The 15,900-nt window shown below is 42.7% G+C and overlaps 1 protein-coding gene across 2 annotated transcripts in view; it reads left to right on the top strand.

Annotated features, from left to right (window-relative positions):
* The window catches only part of lcor (ligand dependent nuclear receptor corepressor), a 72,304-nt gene extending 62,545 nt beyond the window's left edge, over window positions 1–9,759 (top strand). For both annotated transcript variants that reach the window (XM_029738791.1, XM_029738790.1), the window contains exon 7: window positions 3,481–9,759. In XM_029738791.1, coding sequence (XP_029594651.1) covers window positions 3,481–4,642 — 1,162 coding nt within the window. In that variant the 3' untranslated portion in view covers window positions 4,643–9,759. The remainder of the gene's footprint in view (window positions 1–3,480) is intronic.
* The last annotated feature ends 6,141 nt before the right edge of the window (window positions 9,760–15,900 follow it).

Below are 15,900 nucleotides of genomic sequence, written 5' to 3'. Positions count from 1 at the left end.
TGCATCCCAAATAGCAACCTATTCCCTTTGTGGTGCACTATGGGCCCTGGTCAGAAGTAGTGCACTACATAGGGATTAGGGTGCCATTTGGGATGCGAGCAGCCACTCTCTCCCATGTAATGAGACCATATGGAACAGGTAACGAGTTATAATCCGTATGATGGCAACTACTTTGTCAAGATGACAAGATATATAACTAGCTAATAGCCAACACAAGTTTACAGCCAAAACATTTTCTCAAATGGGCTTTTTGCTCAAATGTAATGAATTGAAATGGAGATTGAACGCCCACCATCACGCCAGGAAGTAAATTGAATTTCAATTAAAGGTACTGTCTCTAAACTGAAGGCACTATATAAATAGTTATTTGTGTCTATACTATATCTAGTAATCATGAAATTAAAGGGGCAGTTGAAACAATCACAAAGAAATTCTCCCTGTTTCAGTAAAAAGCTGAGAAATGTAACCACTCTCAAATTCATAGACAGAGCTACAGATGTATGATCATAATTTGACCTACAGTGCATTCGGAAAGTATTCAGACCCCCTGACATTTTCCACATTTTGTTACATTACAGCCTTATTCTAAAATGGATAAACATGAATTTCTTTCCTCATCGATCTACACAAATATTTTCACTTTTTTCACATAATTTTTGTTCCTCATCAATGTACACACAATACCCCATAATGACAAAGGGAAAACAGGATTTTAAACATTTTTGGAATTGTATTAAAAATAAACAACAGAAATATCTTATTTACATAATTATTCAGACGCTTTGCTATGAGACTCAAAATTGAGCTCAGGTGCATCCTGTTTCCATTGATCATCCTTGAGATGTTTCTACAACTTGATTGGATTCCATCTGTGGTAAATTCAACTGATTGGACATGATTTGGAAAGGCACACACCTGTTGATATAAGGTCCCACAGTTGACAAGTGTAGGTCAGAGCAAAAACCAAGCCATGTGGTCAAAGGAATTGTCCGTAGAGCTCAGAGACAGGATTGTGTTGAGGCACAGATCTAGCGAAGGCTAACAAAACATGTCTGCAGCATTGAAAGTCCCCAAGAACACAGTGGAAGTTTGGAACCACTAAGACTCTTCCTAGAGCTGGCCGCCAGGCCAAACTGAGCAATCGGGGGAGAAGGGCTTTGGTCAGGGAGGTGACCAACAACCCGATGGTCACTCTGACAGAGCTCCAGAGTTCCTCTGGAAAAACTTCCAGAAGGACAACCATCTCTGCAGCACTCCACCAATTTTTATTTTATTTATTTCACCTTTATTTATCCAGGTAGGCTAGTTGAGAACAAGTTGTCATTTACAACTGCGACCTGGCCAAGATAAAGCAAAGCAGTTCGACACATACAACAACACAGAGTTACACATGGAATAAACAAACATACAGTCAATAATACAGTAGAAAAAGTCTATATACGGTATGTGCAAATGAGGTAGGATAAGGGAGGTAAGGCAATAAATAGGCCATGGTGGCGAAGTAATTACAATATAGCAATTACACACTGTAATGGTAGAGGTACAGAAGATGAATGTGCAAGTAGAAATACTGGGGTGCAAAGGAGCAAGATAAATAAATAAATACAGTATGTGAATGAGGTAGTTCGATGGGCTATTTACAGACGGGCTATGTACAGGTGCAGTGATCTGTGACACTGCTCTGACAGCTGGTGCTTAAAGCTAGTGAGGGAGATATGAGTCTCCAGCTTCAGTGATTTTTGCAGTTCGTTCCAGTCATTGGCAGCAAAGAACTGAAAGGAAAGGCGGCCAAAGGAAGAATTGGCTTTGGGGGTGACCAGTGAGATATACCTGCTGGAGCGTGTGCTACGGGTGGGTGCTGCTATGGTGACCAGTAAGCTGAGATAAGGCGGGGCTTTACCTAGCAGAGACTTGTAGATGACCTGGAGCCAGTGGGTTTGGCGAAGAGTATGAAGCGTAGGCCAGCCAGCGAGAGCGTACAGGTCGCAGTGGTGGGTAGTATATGGGCTTTGGTGACAAAACGGATGGCACTGTCATAGACTGCATCCAATTTGTTGAGTAGAGTGTTGGAGGCTATTTTGTAAATTATCAATCAGGCCTATATGGTAGAGTGGCCAGATGGAAGCCAATCCTCAGTAAAAGGCACATGACAGCCTGCTTGTAGTTTGCCAAAAGGCACCTAAAGACTCTCAGACCATGAGAAACAAGATTCTCTGGTCTGATGAAACCAAGATTGAACTCTTTGGCTTGAATGCCAAGCGTCACGTCTGGAGGAAACCTGGCACCATCCCTACGGTGAAGCATGGTGGTGGCAGGATCATGCTGTGTGGATGTTTTTCAGCGGCAGGGACTGGGAGACTAGTCAGGATCGAGGGAAAGATGAACGGAGCAAAGTACAGAGAGCTCCTTGATGAAAACCTGCTCCAGAGCACCCAGGACCTCAGACTGGGGCAAAGGTTCACCTTCCAACAGGACAACGACCTTAAGAACACAGCCAAGACAATGCAGGAGTGACTTCGGGACAAGTCTCTGATTGTCCTTGAGTGGCCCAGCCAGAGCCCAGACTTGAACCCAATCAAACATCTCTGGAGAGACCTGAAAATGGCTGTGCTGTGACACACCCCATTCAACCTGACAGAACTTGGAAGGATCTGCAGAGAAGAATGGGAGAAACTCCCCAAATACAGGTGTGCCAAGCTTGTAGCGTCATACCCAAGAAGACTCAAGGCTGTAATCGCTGCCAAAGGTGCTTCAACAAAGTACTGAGTAAAGGGTCTGAATACTTATGTAAATGTGATATTTCGTTTTTTTATTTGTAACAAAATGTGGAAAAAGTCAAGGGGTCTGAATACTTTCCGAAAGCACTGTATATTTGCAGAAAAACTCTCAGCAACAGAAGAGTGATTAAATGAAGATCCTACATCTGTATGGATGCATGGACTGACCATCCATGATATCAGACTTATAGTTTTAAGCATGTTTCGAGGACATATAGTGTTTGTTTATATTTATTTTTTTACGAACATGGGAGTATAACAAGCTTACATTTTGGGTTCTGATGGGGTACAGTTATCCTCATGAGGCATTTCTAAATGATATTCTTCAAGAATCAGTGGGTACCTCTAATTCAGGAGTCCAGAAATCGATGTTGCAACTGCAGATTGCCCCTTTAAAGTGTGGGAGATGAATTTCTCATTTAGATGTTGCATGTTTACGGTTATATGTTGACTGCCGAAGAGTTTTGCTGAAAAAAACCCCCTAAACAATGACATATTATGGAAGAAAGTTGAACTTTAAAAACACAAGGTAATATTCTTTAAAAACCAAGTGGTACTTTTTGTTTGTTGGCATTAACAATCAGAAGAGTAGAGTAGTGTAATTTTAATGTGTAGTTAATGTTCATTATGATTCACTTTCTGAATCGACTGATTTGAGTACTTCCAAGTTAACACCCCTCTCTTCTCTTTTCCCTCCAATCAGGCGTGCCCTGAGAGTTGATCACTCCTTTCGGGACGTGGAGGACGATGACATGCTGCCGAGAAGCTTACAGGACGGGCTGGGGGACAGCTACGTCAGTTCTACCCCCCTCAAGCCCCCATTGGCCCATTCGCTGCTTATAAAGGAGGAGCTCCTCAGCCAGAAGCACCGCCTCCTCGGCCAGCCTCCCGCTCTCTCATTGGCTAGTCTGGAGGCGGCGGGGCTTCTCAACCACGGGAACAAAGGGAACCACGTGCAGCCCCACCCCCTCCTGGCACGGGACGGCTCTCCGTGGGGTTCCTCCAGCGGTAAAGCCCACCACCACCAACTGGACAGCCTGCTGAGGCTGAAGCAGGCCAGCGCCATCCTCTCAGACCTCCAAGACCTGCCTCTGTTCTTGGAGAACCACCACCACGGGGCGTTCTCCTCCAAGAGCTCCTCCGGAGGTGGCCTCCGCCACCACCATGGCTCCACTAAGACCCACCATGAGGTGGTGGTGAAGAGGGAGCCGGGAGGCCACCACTCCCCGCCCGTGGACCTGAAGATCCCCCAGGTGAGGGGCATGGACCTGTCATGGGATTCCCACGCCTCAGACCTGTATGGGTACGGGGCCATGGTGGTGGGTGCCGGGGGCCACGGTGGGGTGGAGAACGCTTTGAGCAGGAAGCTGAGGGTCATCCTGCCCAAGCAAAACCGACGTGCCGGTAGCCTGAGAGGCAGCCTGGGAGGTTTTCTGGATGGGGCGGCAGACTACTGGAGCTCCGACGTGGACCAGGGGACCTCCGGGCAACCATACCCGACCTCCGACCCCGAGGGCGACCCGTGCTCTAAGCAGCCCAGGAAGAAGAGGGGGCGCTACCGCCAGTACAACAGCCAGATCTTAGAAGAGGCCATCGGCATGGTGATGGGCGGGAAGATGAGCGTGTCCAAGGCCCAGAACATGTACGGGATCCCTCACAGCACACTGGAGTATAAGGTGAAGGAGCGACTGGGCACACTGAAGAACCCTCCTAAGAAGAAGCTCAAATTGACCTTGAGGATGGGAGGACAGGATTCCGCCGCCGAGTCAGAGACAACGCCAAACGCGACGCCGCAAGAGGTTGAGCTGCCGGAGGCCGCCGATCTGAACCACGAGCAAAAAATGAATATGGAATTTGAAGATTAACTGAGAAACAACGATGATGACGAATCCTCCCCTCCTTTCCCCATATATATGTATAAAAACATCTTAACATTAAGACTAAAGTAATTGGAAACAAATGGAGCTTTATTTGTGCCAATTTACTGTTGCAGTATCTGGGTGAGCACAAGCGCAGGGATATGAGGAGGATTCTAAAACAAGCTGGAGATGAAAACTAAAACTAAACCAATCGGCTGGTTCTGCAGTTGTTGTTTTGACACTGCACATTGCACATTTGTTTAGCTTTTATATCAAGCGGCGAAACAAATGCATCAAAAGCCACGAGTGACGTGACAATTATTAATTACAGTTTGTAATGCATGTTGATTATCCCCCCCAAAACTCCCCCTATTCTGAACTTGATACACTGACCCTGCATTGCTTTTAAATGCAGTCTGGGCTGCGGAATATCCCAACTTTGGGAAAAATTAGGGGGGGTTGAAAATGAACCCTTTTGAACAAACTATTATGGTCCTTGAACCCCCCCTCTCTCATTTAAGTACTAGTACCAATTGGTAAGTGAACTGTCTCCTATGTTTTGAACCATCTCTAAAACTGGTAATGTCACAGGAAGCTCTCTCACCAGGAAGCTGAATCAAAACCGCATTATTTCTATCGCCAGGTAGCCATTTCTCTTTAACTAACGCAAAACTTTCTTTCCTCCTTCGATATTCTGCTACTCTTTAAAAGTGAACGAAAGCAACATTGGCCGCGTCCTTTTTAAGGTAAAGACACAAAATAGTCAATCAGGGATGCATGTTCGTAAGTTTTAGTAAATAACTACTATCTTTTAGTATATTTTTAATGTTTTTTTTATTTATTTTTTATCTTCATTTGTTTGGCTTTCTTTTGCACTACACTTTCAGTCTGGCGCTCACCAGCGCCGCCCAGTGGTGACAGACCAGGTTACCTCGGCATTGCTGTCCTAGCATCATGCAATTAAGGTCTGTCATAATCCCCCGCCAACTCTGCGCTCCAGGTACAAGTTACCCGTAGCCACAGATCTAGGATCAGTTTACCCTGCCTTAACATTTAGGGGAGAAACCTCAAAACTGACCTGAGATCAGCATGTAGGGGCAATTTTATATCTCTGCTGCTCTCCTGGAGAGAGCTCCTCAACCTCAATGGTAGTAGGTAAATTGTGCCTCTAATCACTGATCCATAGTCAGATGTCTTTTTTTATCCCCTTATTGCTAAGGTTTGGATTGGGGCTTGGTGATCTGATCCTAGTTCAGTTGTTAAGCGCAACTTCTACCTCAAGCACCTGCAACAAGTGCATCTGTTCCCGATCCTAGGGAGCTGGAGCCATCTCTGGTTTTCATTCCAACCAATGACCTCATGCATATGCGCTCAGCTAATTAGTGGGCAGGGTTCACCTAACACTATGACATCACATGGCGTGATAACCACATGCATTGTAGCCCTCCAAAACCAGGAAGTGGAAACATTGCTGCTACAACTTTATTATCCGGTTCTGAGTGAAGGCTTTTACCAGCCTTACTGTCTCTAAACACTAAACATTTCATAAAGTTTTCTCTTTTAGAATTCTAACTAAGTAAGAGCTTCTTAGTTGATGAGTTTCGAAATGGCTCCTCTCACTCCTATGTGGTTTTAAAATGTTCAAAGGTAGTTTCAAAGGCAGTTTATTACGACAATGTGCATTTATACTTGGGGGTGGGTGGGGGCATTTTGCAGTGAGAGGGGATGTGTTCGGTTGGTAGGGATTAGGGGATAATATAATATAAGTTATTATGATGACACTGAACTTAAAGCCAATCCGCATTTCTGGATGATTTTGTTCCTCAATTTTAACTCAGGGTACCTGAGACGGGAATCTCTTGACGAAGCCATGATTCTAAAACACGGACGTGTTTCCTTTATCCTGCAGGACCTAAAAGTGAAGGGCAGGACATGACTTCTCTCACTCTGCTACTTCTGACGGGGGTGGAACTTACAGCCCGGCTAGGTGGCTGTGGCTTAGCAGTGCTACGCCCTGTAGGCCGTGGTGAATCATGAAGAAGATAACACAAACTAAAACAGTGAAGAGGGTGTGAGGAGAAGTTTGGAAATTAAACGTCTGAAAATAGCACTTTTTTTTTAACCGCGCAAAAGAGAGGAAGATATTGTAGCTCTATTTAGAGAGATGGGGATGGGTTTGGATGGGAGGAAGAGAGGTGATTAGAGGAGGGTAAGGGATGGCCAGAAAGCAAAAAGAGAGAGAGAAAAAAGCTTTAGTGTCTGAAAGACTTTCAGAGAGCTGCAGCTTGGACCTAAACATATTCTGTTTCCTCTCTATTACCTCCTCAGTACCCTGGTTGATGCTTGAATTTGTCAGATTTCGTGTAGTGTAGTTGTCATATCTGGTTGCTGCCCCTCAGCCCTCCTGCCAAACCAGGCGGAAACTATCTTATCTGTCGTCATGTTTTGTCAGGGGAAAGAAAAAAACATCCTTCTGAGAAAATGTTTTTATAAAAAGATGCTCTCATTTTTTTGGTGGGGTGGGGGCAACAACAAAAAAAGACGAGAGAAGGAAAAATAAAATAAAAAAAAGTTTTTTATGTTTTTAAAGCCCTCTCTTGCTCTGCTGTAGTAAATGTTTCTGTTTGCTCTAAACACTGCCTGGTGCTCACCCAGTCTGTGAGATTATTCATGAAATTGTACTTAGAAAACATCTCCGTCATGTCAACACTGATGAAATGAACATTCACTCCTTGAAATGTCCTGTACATTTTATTTATTTAATTTTGTATTTAATTTTCTTCTACAAAATGGCATGCACCAGTCCGTTCCAGGTGATTTGGGAATTCTTAGATAGGAGCTTACATCTAGCAAAGTATAGACTAGTTTATGAGTGTCGTACCAAGCGATTCATGCTCTAGTATATTCTAAATTAGTGAATAATTGGTCTATAATTGTTATAATTATATTCAAACCCCTAATGAACAATCTTACCTAGCCCTGTTCTGATAGATTGGTCTTAGGCTTTGACCCTCCCTCCCATGGCTTGATTGGCAGTTATGCGTAGCCGATGCGAACAATGTAATCCCTTCATGATGACCTCTGTAGAAACACAAGGTCAGGGGTCATGCATGAAATGCGTTCAACACTTAGACAATGCAGAGTATTTCAAGTGTCTAATTGGTTACCTGTCCCATCCAATCAGAAGACCAAATATAGTCCAGCAATGACTTAAAGTTATATGAGATTGATACTCTTACTTAAATTATGAGTAAAGCACTTATTTTGTAGCCTTTCACATTTCAAGGCATGATTACTAATTAATTTAGCTTAGCTGTGAATGCGATTTGACAAGAAAAACACTACTTAAAATATAGTGTGGAATTGTGTTTTAAACTTAGTTTTTCTCCTAAACTTGCGAGTTATTATGAAGTATGACAAAATGTGCCCCTTAGCGCTTCTTTCACGTTATGCATGTGAGCAAAATGATGCTGATGGGAAATGTGTATAACCTGTACAATTGTTCCTTACTTATCATGACCTGTAGCACTGACTGAGATGCGTGTCTAAATTCTTACATTCAGCACTTAGATAGGTCCTGAAACCCTTGAGGGGATTCCTACATTCAGCACTTAGGTAGGCCCTGAAACCCCTGAGACGGGATTCCTGAAGGGCCAGGAATCTCCACCTACATTATTTATGAAAACTATAAATCTATGTATTTATCATTGGGCTATCAAAAAAGAACGTGCTAGTGGTTCCCGAAGACGTGGATGTCGATTTAAGGCAGCCCCCCCGTACCTCTCAGATTCAGAGGGGTTGGGTTAAATGCGGAGACACATTTCAGTTGAATGCATTCAGTTGTACAACTGACTAGATATCCCCCTTTCCCCTTCCCTTACATCAGTCGTATCTAATCTACTGAGGTGCATTGCCATTTGGGCTTTATTTCATTTTTTTATTCATATTTTTGGGGTTTAATTGTTTAGTTCTGCCACTTGGGTTAACGGGTCCCCCTGTCCGAAGAAGTCCTCCTCCTTAACACGACTGAGAAGTTTCACACTTCTAATTATTTCTATACACACAGATAATGAATGTAATAAACGGACATGAATCTCTCAACCCCCACACAAAAAAATATCTGGAGGAACAGACTGTTTATTTTCTTTCTCCACCTTCCGCTTGTATTTGAATAGCGTTTTTCTGCCGTGGGCATCTGTAGCCTTCAGTATTGTACCTCTCAGGATAAAGTTGACGGGAGGGGCAGCATTATTTGTCAGTCGGAGGATGACACAGACTTAACTACCTGTATTAGATTAAATGTATACAGCATCTATATTATATATTGACGTGGCTCAGCTGTGTCCAAGTGCTGTACCTCAACCTGCACTTGTGTCCCTCTCAGGGAAGCCAGAAAAAAAGAAGGGATAGTGGATACGCTGGGAAATATAGGCCCCTCCTCCTTTTTCTTTTGGTCTTTTCTTTACGAGAGGAGCTAGGAGTATGGGACGGACAGCTTAATAGTCTAGTTAGTTTTTTTGACTGTAACATCACTCCAGGTTAAACTTCTTCATAGGGATTTGAGTTTCTTACAGAGATGAGACAGAGACACAGTCAGTCAGAGACCTAGAGGGGAGAATGTGCGGACAGGTGGAAATGTTAACCTTATGAATCTACTGTTTATTATTATTATTATTTACTTGTTTTAAACTGCATTCCAAATCAAATCATTGTACCTTTTATATAAATGAAAATAGCTATATACATATGAATATATATTTAATTTACTGTTTTACATCTTCAGGTAAATCGATGGATTTCTTTTCATTCTGATGTGAGATTGTAAACAAACATGGAGAGAAAAAAAAGAAAGAAATGCAGAACAGAACTAACCTCAATTTCTAGATACCATGTGACGTGCCATTTTTGTCTCTTGAGTGGCACGTGATACCTTTCAAGAAAAAAACTAAACAGACTTCTGTGAATTGCCATTTTGCTTGTTGTTATGAAGTGTTGTTGATTATTCCTCCATGCTGCATATCCTGTTGTCATGACGCCTCAGGTCCACCCACTTCAAAGCAGCTGATTGTACACTAACTAGCAACACAAATCAGGACTTTTATTAAAGTAAAAGTGTTTTAGTACTCTTTTAGTACACTTTCTTGTGTTTCCAGATGTCTTAGATGGGACTGACGGAAGCACGTTTTAAATTATTATTGTTATTATTATATGGTGGGTTTTATCATTATTATTGTTATTATATGGTGTTTTTTTCTTCATGTTTTCTTTTTTTGAAAGAAAATATAAATTCTTATAGCTACTAAACCGAACCCAGGTCTTTCTGAATGCAACACTACTGTATTAACTAGCACACTCAGCCTTGGAAGCACACACCATAATTACTGTAACTACACCCCATACATACTGTAACTACACCCCATACATACTGTAACTACACCATACATACTACACCCCATACATACTGTAACTACACCATAATTACTGTAACTACACCCCATACATACTGTAACTACACCCCATACATACTGTAACTACACCATACATACTACACCCCATACATACTGTAACTACACCCCATACATACTGTAACTACACCACCTACATACTGTAACTACACCCCATACATACTGTAACTACACACCATACATACTGTAACTACACCCCATACATACTACACCCCATACATACTGTAACTACACCATACATACTGTAACTACACCCCATACATACTGTAACTACACCCCATACATACTGTAACTACACCCCATACATACTACACCCCATACATACTGTAACTACACCCCATACATACTGTAACTACACCCCATACATACTGTAACTACACCACCTACATACTGTAACTACACACCATACATACTGTAACTACACCCCATACATACTGTAACTACACCCCATACATACTACACACCATAATTACTGTAACTACACCACCTACATACTGTAACTACATCATACATACTACACACCATAATTACTGTAACTACACCACCTACATACTGTAACTACACCCCATACATACTGTAACTACATCATACATACTACACACCATAATTACTGTAACTACACCCCATACATACTGTAACTACACCATACATACTGTAACTACACCCCATACATACTGTAACTACACCCCATACATACTGTAACTACACCACATACATACTGTAACTACACCATACATACTACACACCATAATTACTGTAACTACACCCCATACATACTGTAACTACACACCATACATACTGTAACTACACCACCTACATACTGTAACTACACCCCATACATACTGTAACTACACACCATACATACTGTAACTACACACCATACCAACTGTAACTGCACCCCATGCATACTGTAACTGCACACTGTAACTGCACCCCATGCATACTGTAACTGCACCCCATGCATACTGTAACTGCACCCCATGCACACTGTAACTGCACACCATACATAGTTGCATACATTTCTATATGTATCGCACACACACACACACGTAAACACACGCATGCACGCACACACACACTCTTCATCAGGTATCCACACTTCGTGTGGGTGGGTTACATGTACAATTATAAAACTCTGCCGTGTCCTTTATAGAACCTGGTGGGTGTGACACTCCTGAGACCAGGAAAAATATCAGGCTTGTAACTTGACTGGTGAAGGCACTGCCTCCCTTATTCTGTCAAAACAGCCCCCTTTGCTTCGTATCTTTCTCCAGTCCGGCTCAGTGTGCCCCTATAACGCTGGTACCAACCCTCACCACCAAGAACCTGTCTTTTACTCTGGCTCTGTTTTTGATTTGTTTGTGTAGTGATGACTTTGTGTCGTGACGTTCCCCTGTCTCTTTGTGTAATTTGCTATTTTGATTTAATATGGCAAATTTCAAGATATAATATTTTGTAAAATGTATCCTTTTTCTACACCAAGTTTGTTTTTTAAATGTTGTAAAAGTCTCAGCATTTGTTAAGGCGCAAGTACCACCAGCCTGCTAACTGCAACTTGAGTGCTTTTCTGTTTGATTTGTGAAACATTTTAAAGCAACAGTGCTTTGGTTTTGTTGAAGAGAGAAACGTTGGTTGGAATTTTAAAAGCGAGGCATACCTTCCATCTGGAATGATGTTGAGCTGCTTGCAATCATACATTCCCCTGCTCCATGCACTTCCCAGCTACCCCGAAACAACACTTTTAAACAGGAAATATCACAGATTACCATCTTACCTAAATCGCTGTGTTATCCTTCCACCTTTCCCACCACTGGCAGTTAAAACTGTTAAAAATGGAATTTTGTGATTATGTCCGGCTAAAGAGCCTCCATCTCTCCCGCTCCAATCTGAAAGTCATAACGCCATTTATTACATTGTATAGTTTTATGAGACTTATGTGTCTTAATGTTGTGTTTTACTGCGAAGGGAGGATGGAAAGGAAAGCAGCAGGATTCCTGTGCTACAGTAACCATTTGTTTTAGTCTGGCTTTAATTTCTGTAAAATGTTGTTGATTTAGTTTTCGGCACAATCCGAAAACTAATTCAAGCATTTTAAAAACCTTAAACGTAATGTTCAATCGTATTTAATAAAGTGTAGTGTGATTTTCGACATTTGCTTTCATCGCAATGTTAGTTGTATACTTGAAAGTAATTGAAATGAATGAGAATCTCAACCTCAATCACACAAAGATCCTACAACTAATTCTGGATTATTAATTACTGTTATGTTTTATTATTAATCAATCTGTGAAAGACGGAATGCCTTTGTCAGTCTCTCTAATCGTTAGCTCAATCTTTACAACACATCAGGCCTATATTGGGAGTAGTATAAAAACTATAGCCCCAAAAAAGTATAGTGTATATATTTTAGTATTTTAATTTGAATTCTGTAATGAAAATCACTCTTGTCTTGCTACAGTCATATATTTGGACTAGGGGTTGTAGAGTGTCTTGCTACAGTCAGATATATCTGGACTAGGGGTTGTAGAGTGTCTTGCTACAGTCAGATATATCTGGACTAGGGGTTGTAGAGTGTCTTGCTACAGTCAGATATATCTGGACTAGGGGTTGTAGAGTGTCTTGCTACAGTCAGATATATCTGGACTAGGGGTTGCGGAGTGTCTTGCTACAGTCAGATATATCTGGACTAGGGGTTGTAGAGTGTCTTGCTACAGTCAGATATATCTGGACTAGGGGTTGCGGAGTGTCTTGCTACAGTCAGATATATCTGGACTAGGGGTTGTGGAGTGTCTTGCTACAGTCAGATATATCTGGACTAGGGGTTGTAGAGTGTCTTGCTACAGTCAGATATATCTGGACTAAGGGTTGCAGAGTGTCTTGCTACAGTCAGATATATCTGGACTAGGGGTTGTAGAGTGTCTTGCTACAGTCAGATATATCTGGACTAGGGGTTGTAGAGTGTCTTGCTACAGTCAGATATATCTGGACTAGGGGTTGTAGAGTGTCTTGCTACAGTCAGATATATCTGGACTAGGGGTTGCAGAGTGTCTTTCTACAGTCAGATATATCTGGACTAGGGGTTGTAGAGTCTTGCTACAGTCAGATATATCTGGACTAGGGGTTGCAGAGTGTCTTGCTACAGTCAGATATATCTGGACTAGGGGTTGCAGAGTGTCTTGCTACAGTCAGATATATCTGGACTAGGGGTTGCAGAGTGTCTTGCTACAGTCAGATATATCTGGACTAGGGGTTGTAGAGTGTCTTGCTACAGTCAGATATATCTGGACTAGGGGTTGTAGAGTCTTGCTACAGTCAGATATATCAGGACTAGGGGTTGCGGAGTGTCTTGCTACAGTCAGATATATCTGGACTAGGGGTTGCGGAGTGTCTTGCTACAGTCAGATATATCTGGACTAGGGGTTGTAGAGTGTCTTGCTACAGTCAGATACATCTGGACTAGGGGTTGTAGAGTGTCTTGCTACAGTCAGATATATCTGGACTAGGGGTTGTAGAGTGTCTTGCTACAGTCAGATACATCTGGACTAGGGGTTGCAGAGTGTCTTGCTACAGTCAGATATATCTGGACTAGGGGTTGTAGAGTCTTGCTACAGTCAGATATATCTGGACTAGGGGTTGCAGAGTGTCTTGCTACAGTCAGATATATCTGGACTAGGGGTTGCAGAGTGTCTTGCTACAGTCAGATATATCTGGACTAGGGGTTGCAGAGTGTCTTGCTACAGTCAGATATATCTGGACTAGGGGTTGTAGAGTGTCTTGCTACAGTCAGATATATCTGGACTAGGGGTTGTAGAGTCTTGCTACAGTCAGATATATCTGGACTAGGGGTTGCGGAGTGTCTTGCTACAGTCAGATATATCTGGACTAGGGGTTGTGGAGTGTCTTGCTACAGTCAGATATATCTGGACTAGGGGTTGTAGAGTGTCTTGCTACAGTCAGATATATCTGGACTAGGGGTTGTAGAGTGTCTTGCTACAGTCAGATATATCTGGACTAGGGGTTGTAGAGTGTCTTGCTACAGTCAGATATATCTGGACTAGGGGTTGCAGAGTGTCTTGCTACAGTCAGATATATCTGGACTAGGGGTTGTAGAGTGTCTTGCTACAGTCAGATATATCTGGACTAGGGGTTGTAGAGTGTCTTGCTACAGTCAGATATATCTGGACTAGGGGTTGCGGAGTGTCTTGCTACAGTCAGATATATCTGGACTAGGGGTTGTAGAGTGTCTTGCTACAGTCAGATATATCTGGACTAGGGGTTGTAGAGTGTCTTGCTACAGTCAGATATATCTGGACTAGGGGTTGTAGAGTGTCTTGCTACAGTCAGATATATCTGGACTAGGGGTTGTAGAGTGTCTTGCTACAGTCAGATATATCTGGACTAGGGGTTGTAGAGTCTTGCTACAGTCAGATATATCTGGACTAGGGGTTGCAGAGTGTCTTGCTACAGTCAGATATATCTGGACTAGGGGTTGCAGAGTGTCTTGCTACAGTCAGATATATCTGGACTAGGGGTTGCAGAGTGTCTTGCTACAGTCAGATATATCTGGACTAGGGGTTGTAGAGTGTCTTGCTACAGTCAGATATATCTGGACTAGGGGTTGTAGAGTCTTGCTACAGTCAGATATATCTGGACTAGGGGTTGCGGAGTGTCTTGCTACAGTCAGATATATCTGGACTAGGGGTTGTGGAGTGTCTTGCTACAGTCAGATATATCTGGACTAGGGGTTGTAGAGTGTCTTGCTACAGTCAGATATATCTGGACTAGGGGTTGTAGAGTGTCTTGCTACAGTCAGATATATCTGGACTAGGGGTTGTAGAGTGTCTTGCTACAGTCAGATATATCTGGACTAGGGGTTGCAGAGTGTCTTGCTACAGTCAGATATATCTGGACTAGGGGTTGTAGAGTGTCTTGCTACAGTCAGATATATCTGGACTAGGGGTTGTAGAGTGTCTTGCTACAGTCAGATATATCTGGACTAGGGGTTGCGGAGTGTCTTGCTACAGTCAGATATATCTGGACTAGGGGTTGTAGAGTGTCTTGCTACAGTCAGATATATCTGGACTAGGGGTTGTAGAGTGTCTTGCTACAGTCAGATATATCTGGACTAGGGGTTGTAGAGTGTCTTGCTACAGTCAGATATATCTGGACTAGGGGTTGTAGAGTGTCTTGCTACAGTCAGATATATCTGGACTAGGGGTTGTAGAGTGTCTTGCTACAGTCAGATACATCTGGACTAGGGGTTGCAGAGTGTCTTGCTACAGTCAGATATATCTGGACTAGGGGTTGTAGAGTCTTGCTACAGTCAGATATATCTGGACTAGGGGTTGCAGAGTGTCTTGCTACAGTCAGATATATCTGGACTAGGGGTTGCAGAGTGTCTTGCTACAGTCAGATATATCTGGACTAGGGGTTGCAGAGTGTCTTGCTACAGTCAGATATATCTGGACTAGGGGTTGTAGAGTGTCTTGCTACAGTCAGATATATCTGGACTAGGGGTTGTAGAGTCTTGCTACAGTCAGATATATCTGGACTAGGGGTTGCGGAGTGTCTTGCTACAGTCAGATATATCTGGACTAGGGGTTGTGGAGTGTCTTGCTACAGTCAGATATATCTGGACTAGGGGTTGTAGAGTGTCTTGCTACAGTCAGATATATCTGGACTAGGGGTTGTAGAGTGTCTTGCTACAGTCAGATATATCTGGACTAGGGGTTGTAGAGTGTCTTGCTACAGTCAGATATATCTGGACTAGGGGTTGCAGAGTGTCTTGCTACAGTCAGA

The sequence above is a fragment of the Salmo trutta genome, chromosome 38 (assembly GCF_901001165.1).
Source record: "Salmo trutta chromosome 38, fSalTru1.1, whole genome shotgun sequence".
In the NCBI taxonomy this organism is placed as follows: domain Eukaryota; kingdom Metazoa; phylum Chordata; class Actinopteri; order Salmoniformes; family Salmonidae; genus Salmo; species Salmo trutta.
Note: the sequence above shows the minus strand (reverse complement) of the source record. Positions and strands in the feature narration are given on the sequence as shown.